The sequence below is a fragment of the Squalius cephalus genome (assembly GCF_949319135.1).
Source record: "Squalius cephalus genome assembly, chromosome: 2".
NCBI lineage: Eukaryota > Metazoa > Chordata > Actinopteri > Cypriniformes > Leuciscidae > Squalius > Squalius cephalus.
Window position 1 is genome coordinate 16455081 of NC_137123.1, and position 6669 is coordinate 16461749.

At 40.2% G+C, this 6669-nt stretch overlaps 2 protein-coding genes across 6 annotated transcripts in view; one reads left to right on the top strand and one right to left on the bottom strand.

The window, feature by feature from the left end:
* The window catches only part of tsc2 (TSC complex subunit 2), a 44006-nt gene extending 43443 nt beyond the window's left edge, over positions 1-563 (bottom strand). For 3 of the 4 annotated variants that reach the window (XM_079895212.1, XM_079895210.1, XM_079895209.1), the window contains exon 1: positions 392-562. The gene's annotated coding sequence lies outside the window, so the exon portion shown is untranslated. Of the gene's footprint in view, positions 1-391 lie in introns of all 4 variants that reach the window. The other variant, XM_079895211.1, reaches the window with a different exon arrangement.
* Positions 564-596: 33 nt separating this feature from the next.
* nthl1 (nth-like DNA glycosylase 1) lies at positions 597-6025 on the top strand. 2 transcript variants are annotated; one of them, XM_079895257.1, is made up of 6 exons: positions 597-1253; positions 1353-1612; positions 1684-1854; positions 1944-2103; positions 4338-4443; positions 4547-6025. In XM_079895257.1, exons 1-6 carry the CDS (start codon positions 986-988, stop codon positions 4815-4817), a joined length of 1236 nt encoding a protein of 411 aa, XP_079751383.1. In that variant the 5' UTR covers positions 597-985; the 3' UTR covers positions 4818-6025. The 2 variants fall into 2 exon arrangements, with proteins under 2 accessions (XP_079751383.1, XP_079751382.1); XM_079895256.1 differs by having other exon boundaries at positions 1074-1271; positions 4547-5876.
* The last annotated feature ends 644 nt before the right edge of the window (positions 6026-6669 follow it).

Genomic DNA, 6669 nt, shown 5'->3' on the forward strand with positions numbered 1-6669 from the left:
AGGAGACATGCGCGTGCACGTAAAGGTTTTCAGACCCCTCGAGACCTCATAAATTAAGTCATAACTCATTTTGCGACATAAACAACACTATATTCCAGTGAAATATTGCCTCTTTTGTCATGAAAACAGGGTAGAAAAACAATGCACACAAGTCAAACGTCTGACACCTCGTGACAGTTCAGTTCAGCCCAAGCTCACAAAAAGCGTGCATATAAATGGAATATTTCTCTGACTGTCACAGGGAACAATGTCTGAAAATATACAAGACAAATAAGCCGTTTAAATACACGCAAATACCCGCTGTGGACAAATAAACAAGGCGAAATAAATAAATAAATCAGTCTCAATACACAAACAAGCCAATGCAACAAACAAACACACTGTTATTTACCGTCTGCAGATGATAGAAGTGGGCTGATATTGAGAAGATATAAACTAAAAGATATAGCTGAATCGCTCCCGATTTATGCATTTATATGTGACACAGTGCTTCATCCAGCAGAAACTGCCCTAGCTCTCACACCAGCCCCCTTTTCTGCCCCCCGGAAGTCATGTTTATTGCACTGACATGCACTTCCTACAAAAACAAGTCACTTGACTGCCAACCACAGGGAATTGTAGTTCCGAGAGCAGCGAGTGCGCGTTCACTTTACACACGCAGGCTGTGTTAAGAAACTACAAATGATTTACGCTTATGAAACGGTGTAGTCCGAGAATCAGTTCTTTCGAAGAGTTTGTTTTAAATTAATCCGATCAAATCGTCGTTTCATGTATTCATTTGTGTCATTCCCTTCGGATCCATTCAACTCGATCAGAGAGGTGTTGTGAACGAATTCATTCTAAAGATTCGGCTCAAATGAATGATTCACTCAGGAGTCTTGACATCATGTTCTTTCGACAATATGGATATTGGTGTTATGTTTAGGAGATGTGTTATATAAAATTGAGGTTATATTTGTGACGTAAAGTCAGGTAATGTCAACTAATGTTGGCGCCTGTCCGGAGCTTATGTGTTTATAAGTTTCGTCGTTTGACTGTAAGAATGAACTCTCCATATTTCACCGATTCAACAGCTGGATTAGACACTTATGCAACTGATAGTATGGGGAAAAGTGCTGTAAATAAAGGAGGAATCCGTAGACTGAGATCTAGAATGGCTCAAGGGCTCAAATCAGAAGATGATCCTCCAAAAGTGAAATCAGAAGTACAGGAGCAGAGTATTTCACTTCAGACACATGCACAGCCTCCTACAGGTCAGGTGAACTGCACAGGTAGAGCTAAAACTATTTTAAGCAATGCTATTCTAAATATTTTATATCGTTATCCATGCATTTTTTATTTATTTTTTACAGAGACTGTGTCAAACTGCAAAAAGACAACCACAAAAGTGAAGGAAGAAGCAGTGGATAATCAAGCCCTTCTGACATCATCTAGGAAAACAAGGCGGGGCCGTTTGAAGGTGGAGTATGAAGAGGAAGGGGCGGAGCTAAAGAGGGAACCGTGTGATTGGAGAACACAGCTGTCATTTATCAGGGAGATGAGGAGCAAACGGGACGCTCCTGTGGACCAAATGGGAGCAGAAAAATGCTACGACACAGAGGCCCCGCCTGAGGTGAGCGAGAACCAATCGCTGACCACCGGAGGTAATCGACAACCAATCAGCTTTCTGTCTTCCTTCCTCAGGTGCGTCGTTACCATGTGCTGATCTCCTTAATGTTGTCCAGTCAAACGAAAGATCTTGTGACGGCTGGTGCTATGCAGAGATTACGTGAGCATGACCTCAGCGTGGACGCCATACTCAACATGGACGAGGGGACTCTGGGCAAACTCATCTACCCAGTGGGCTTCTGGAGGGTAAATGACACATAAGTGTTTAAATACATGTGTATATATAATTAGAGCAACAGATTTCAAGAGTCAAAAACTCACACGCATCCTCTCAGACAAAGGTGAAGTACATCAAACAGGCCACGGCTCTGATCCAGCAGGAGTTTGGCGGAGACATTCCTGACACGGTGGAGGGTCTGATGCGTCTGCCGGGCGTCGGCCCTAAGATGGCCCACTTGGCCATGGACATCGCCTGGAACCAGGTTTCAGGCATTGGTAGGGAGGAAGCTAACTTATTATCTTGACTTGACAAAGTTTCTGTCTGTTCTGACTCAAGTTGCTTTAACTTTTCTACTCAATTAGACATACAGTTTTCCCATAATGAACGGAGAAAAATCATCACAGAACATTCTTGCAACCACATATAAAACAGCCAGAACACCCTAGCAACCACCTATAAAACAGTCAGAAAACCCTTGCAAACCACATAACAGTCAGAACACCCTAGCAACTACCTATAAAACAGTCAGAACACCCTAGAAACTACCTATAAAACAGCCAGAACACCCTAGCAACTACCTATAAAACAGCCAAAACACCCTAGAAACTACCAGTAAAACAGTCAGACCACCCTAGCAACTACATATAAAATTGTCAGAACACCCTAGCAACTACATATAAAATTGTCAGAACACCCTAGCAACTACATATAAAACAGCCAGAACACCCTAGCAACCACCTAACAGTCAGAACAACCTAGCAACTACCTATAAAACAGCCAAAACACCATAGAAACTACCAGTAAAACAGTCAGACCACCCTAGCAACTTCATATAAAATTGTCAGAACACCCTAGCAACTACATATAAAACAGCCAGAACACCCTAGCAACCCCCTAACAGTCAAAACAACCTAACAACCACCAATAAAACACCCCAAAATCCAGCAACTACCTATAAAACTGTCAGAACACCCTAGCAACCCCCTAACAGTCAAAACAACCTAACAACCACCAATAAAACACCCAAAAATCCAGCAACTACCTATAAAATAGTCAGAACACCCTAGCAACTGCCTATAAAACAGCCAGAACACCTTAGCAACCCCCTAACAGTCAAAACAACCTAACAACCACAAATAAAACACCCAAAAATCCAGCAACTACCTATAAAAGTCAGAACACCCTAGTAACCCCCTAACAGTCAGAACAACCTAGCAACCACCTATAAAACAGCCAGAACACCCTAGCAACCCCCTAACAGTCAGAACAACCCAGCAACCACCTATAAAACATCCAAAACACCAGCAACTACCTATAAAACATCCAGCACAACCTAGCAAATAGATATAAAACAGTCAGAACACCCTAGCAACTACCAGTAAAACAGCCAGAACACCCAAGCAACTACCTATAAAATCGCAAAACACCCTAACAACTACCTATAAAACAGCCAAAGCTCCCTAGAAACTACCTATAAAACAGTCAGAACACCCTAGCAACTACCTATAAAACAGCCAAAACACCCTAGAAACTACCAGTAAAACAGTCAGAACACCCTAGCAACTACCTATAAAATAGTCAGAACACCCTAGAAACTACCTATAAAACAGCCAAGAATGTCTTAGCAACCCCCTAACAGTCAGAACAACCTAGCAACCACCAATTAAACACCCAAAAAACAGCAACTACCTATAAAACAGTCAGAACAACCTAGCAACCACCAATAAAACACCCAAAAAAACAGCAACTACCTATAAAACAGTCAGAACACCCTAGCAACCCCCTAACAGTCAGAACAACCTAGCAACCACCAATAAAACACCCAAAAAACAGCAACTACCTATAAAACAGTCAGAAAAACCTAGCAACTACATATAAAACAGTCAGAACACCCTAGCAACCACCTATAAAACAGTCAGAACACCAAAGCAACCACCTATAAAACAGTAAGAACACCCTAGCAACTACCTATAAAACAGCAACTACCTATAAAACAGTCAGAAAAACCTAGCAACTACCTATAAAACAGTCAGAAAAACCTAGCAACCACCTATAAAACAGTCAGAACACCAAAGCAACCACCTATAAAACAGTAAGAACACCCTAGCTACTACTTATAAAACAGCCAAAACACCCTAGAAACTATGTATAAAACAGCAGAGCTACTCCAAAACACCATAGCAACCACCTAGAACTATGTACCCTTGTAATTGCCTAGCATCCATTCAGAATACCATGGCAACCACCTTGCAGTGCCCTCTAAACTAGGCAGAACACTCTTACAACTGCCTAGCAACCTATCAGATCTCTTTAGCGACACCCTAAATTCTTATAAACTTCAAATCTTTCTTTAAACTTTGACAAACTTTGATTTTTTTAGTTGTAGATACTGTATTTATAATATTTTGTGTGTGTGTGTGTACGTGTGTGTGTGTGTGTGTGTGTGTGTGTGTGTGTGTGTGTGTGTGTGTGTGTGTGTGTGTGTGTGTGTGTGCGTGTGTGTGTGTAGGCGTGGACACCCACGTCCACCGAATCTCAAACAGGCTCGGATGGACAAGGAAAGAGACCAAGACACCCGAGGAGACACGGAGAGCTCTTGAGGAGTGGTTACCACGGTAACCGCTATTTTCGTCCTGTTGTTTCCAACATTCACTTCTAAAAGACAACAATTTTATGGCAGTACCGCAATTTTCTTTTCTGCCTTTGCCGTTGTTGCAGAGATCTGTGGAGCGAGATCAACTGGCTGCTGGTTGGTTTCGGGCAGCAGGTGTGTTTACCTGTCGGCCCGCTGTGCTCTGTGTGTTTGAATCAGCACACCTGTCCCGCCGCACACCGATCCTCTCCCAGCAAGAAGCTCAAGTCCAGTCCAGCATCTCCAACACCACAGGTTAAGGGAAACGTGGGACAGGAAAAGCCAAGTGGAAACCGACGGAAGGGGAAAGCAGGAGTGCCACCATCAGGACAGACCTCTGTCTTAGATTCAGCTTGAACTGAGGACTGTGTAAATTCAACACAAATATCACAATGATTACGTCTGGTATCAAATATACTGTAACTAAATGGAAAATGTGTTTTATATTAGTTTTAGATTAAAGGACATTGTTAGAACAGCATACTACTCTTATTTTATTTTCCTTCATGCGTGGAACACCCACATAAAAATGGGCAAAATTTACATCCCACAATGCATTGCGGTTAAACTTTTATTGAGTCAGTTTTCCATATAAATGATATGGTAACACTTTATTTTACAGTGTCCTTGTTACATATGTTACATGTACTTACCATAGTAATAACAATAAATTAGGCATAATTACATGCAACTAACCCTCAACCAAACCCTAATACTATAGTAAGAACATTTTGTTAATTAATATTGCTCTAATATTACTATTATATAATTACACTGTAACACAGACACCTTCAAATAAATTGTAACCCATGATATATATGCACAGCACACTATTATTCGATATAGAATAGCATATTAGTGTACTTTTGCAGTGTGTTTATTAGGTACACTATGCAAATTGGCAGTATGTACACTAACTGTCTAAAGTTCTGAATAATTAAGATTTGTTAATGTTTTTGAAAGAGTCTCTTATGCTCACCAAGGCAGCATTATTTGATCAAAAATACAGTAAAAAACAGTAATATTGTGAAATATTATTACAATTTAAAATGTGTTTTCTATGTGAATATATAGTAAAGTGTCATTTATTCCTGTGATCAAAGCTGAATTTTCAGCATCATTACTCCAGTCTTCAGTGTCACATGATCCTTCAGAAATCACTCTAATATGATGATTTGATGCTCAAGAAACATTTCTTATAATCATCAGTGCTGAACATAAATAAACTGCTTCATATTTTTGTGTAAACCGGGATACATATTTTCAGGATTCTTTGATGAATAAAAAGTTCAAAAGAACAACATTTATTTTAAATAGAAATATTTTGGTACACGTAATACGTTTTTACTGTACAATTTAATGCACCCTTGCTGAATAAAGGTATTATTTTTGTATTACCCCAAACATTTTAATGACAGTGTATCACAAATAATAAAATAACAAATGTAACTTCTCAGATAATAGACGCTATTCACTGAACTACACGTGCGACGTCATGAGGTCACGTGAATAGAGTAAACTACTGTTTGCAACATTCAGTATTCAATAAACGCCATTTCAATTTGAACACAACCTTTTTGATTTAATTTGAGCCTTAACAGTTTTTGTCAACACTAGAGGGCAGACCGCTCAAAAACTACTTCACATATAAAAAAAATGCACCTACACACACATTTATAGATGTAAATATGAGGGGGGAAAGCATTACCAATAGCCTACCGTACATCTAGCGTCATGTATTCATTGTACTCATTGTAAATCTACTGTTTTCTAACTCAATGATTTTGGGATTTGCAGCTGAACGTGTGGGCGAGCTGGCCTGTTTTAAATGCAGTGGGTGATAATGGACCTTATACAGTTGATCATCACTGCTCCAGGTCAGTTATGTGTCTGTGTCATTATTGAATCAGTGTGGGTAAGATGAGCCGATCCTAGATCTGTCCAAAAGCACACATGAAGAGGAAGAGTTCCGCATGGATATCTGTGACTGTGACTTATCCAACATCTCATCTCTCCAATCCGAATCCTCTCTCCTCTCTCTCTCTCTCTCTCTCTCTCTCTCTCTCTCTCTCTCTCTCTCTCACACACACACACTTTACAGTTTTCTCTCATCCTCTTCCACCTGTTCCGTTCTCACACTCGCACACTGATGCCTCAGAGACTCATTTGGACTATTATTGATTGATTATATTATTTCTGAAGAAGAACA

Coding starts and splice junctions, on each gene's coding strand:
- nthl1 (XM_079895257.1), top strand. CDS start 986: ATGTTGGCGCCTGTCCGGAGCTTATGTGTTTATAAGTTTCGTCGTTTG. Junction 1,855..1,943: donor ACCCAGTGGGCTTCTGGAGG/GTAAATGACACA, acceptor GCATCCTCTCAG/ACAAAGGTGAAGTACATCAA. Junction 2,104..4,337: donor GAACCAGGTTTCAGGCATTG/GTAGGGAGGAAG, acceptor GTGTGTGTGTAG/GCGTGGACACCCACGTCCAC.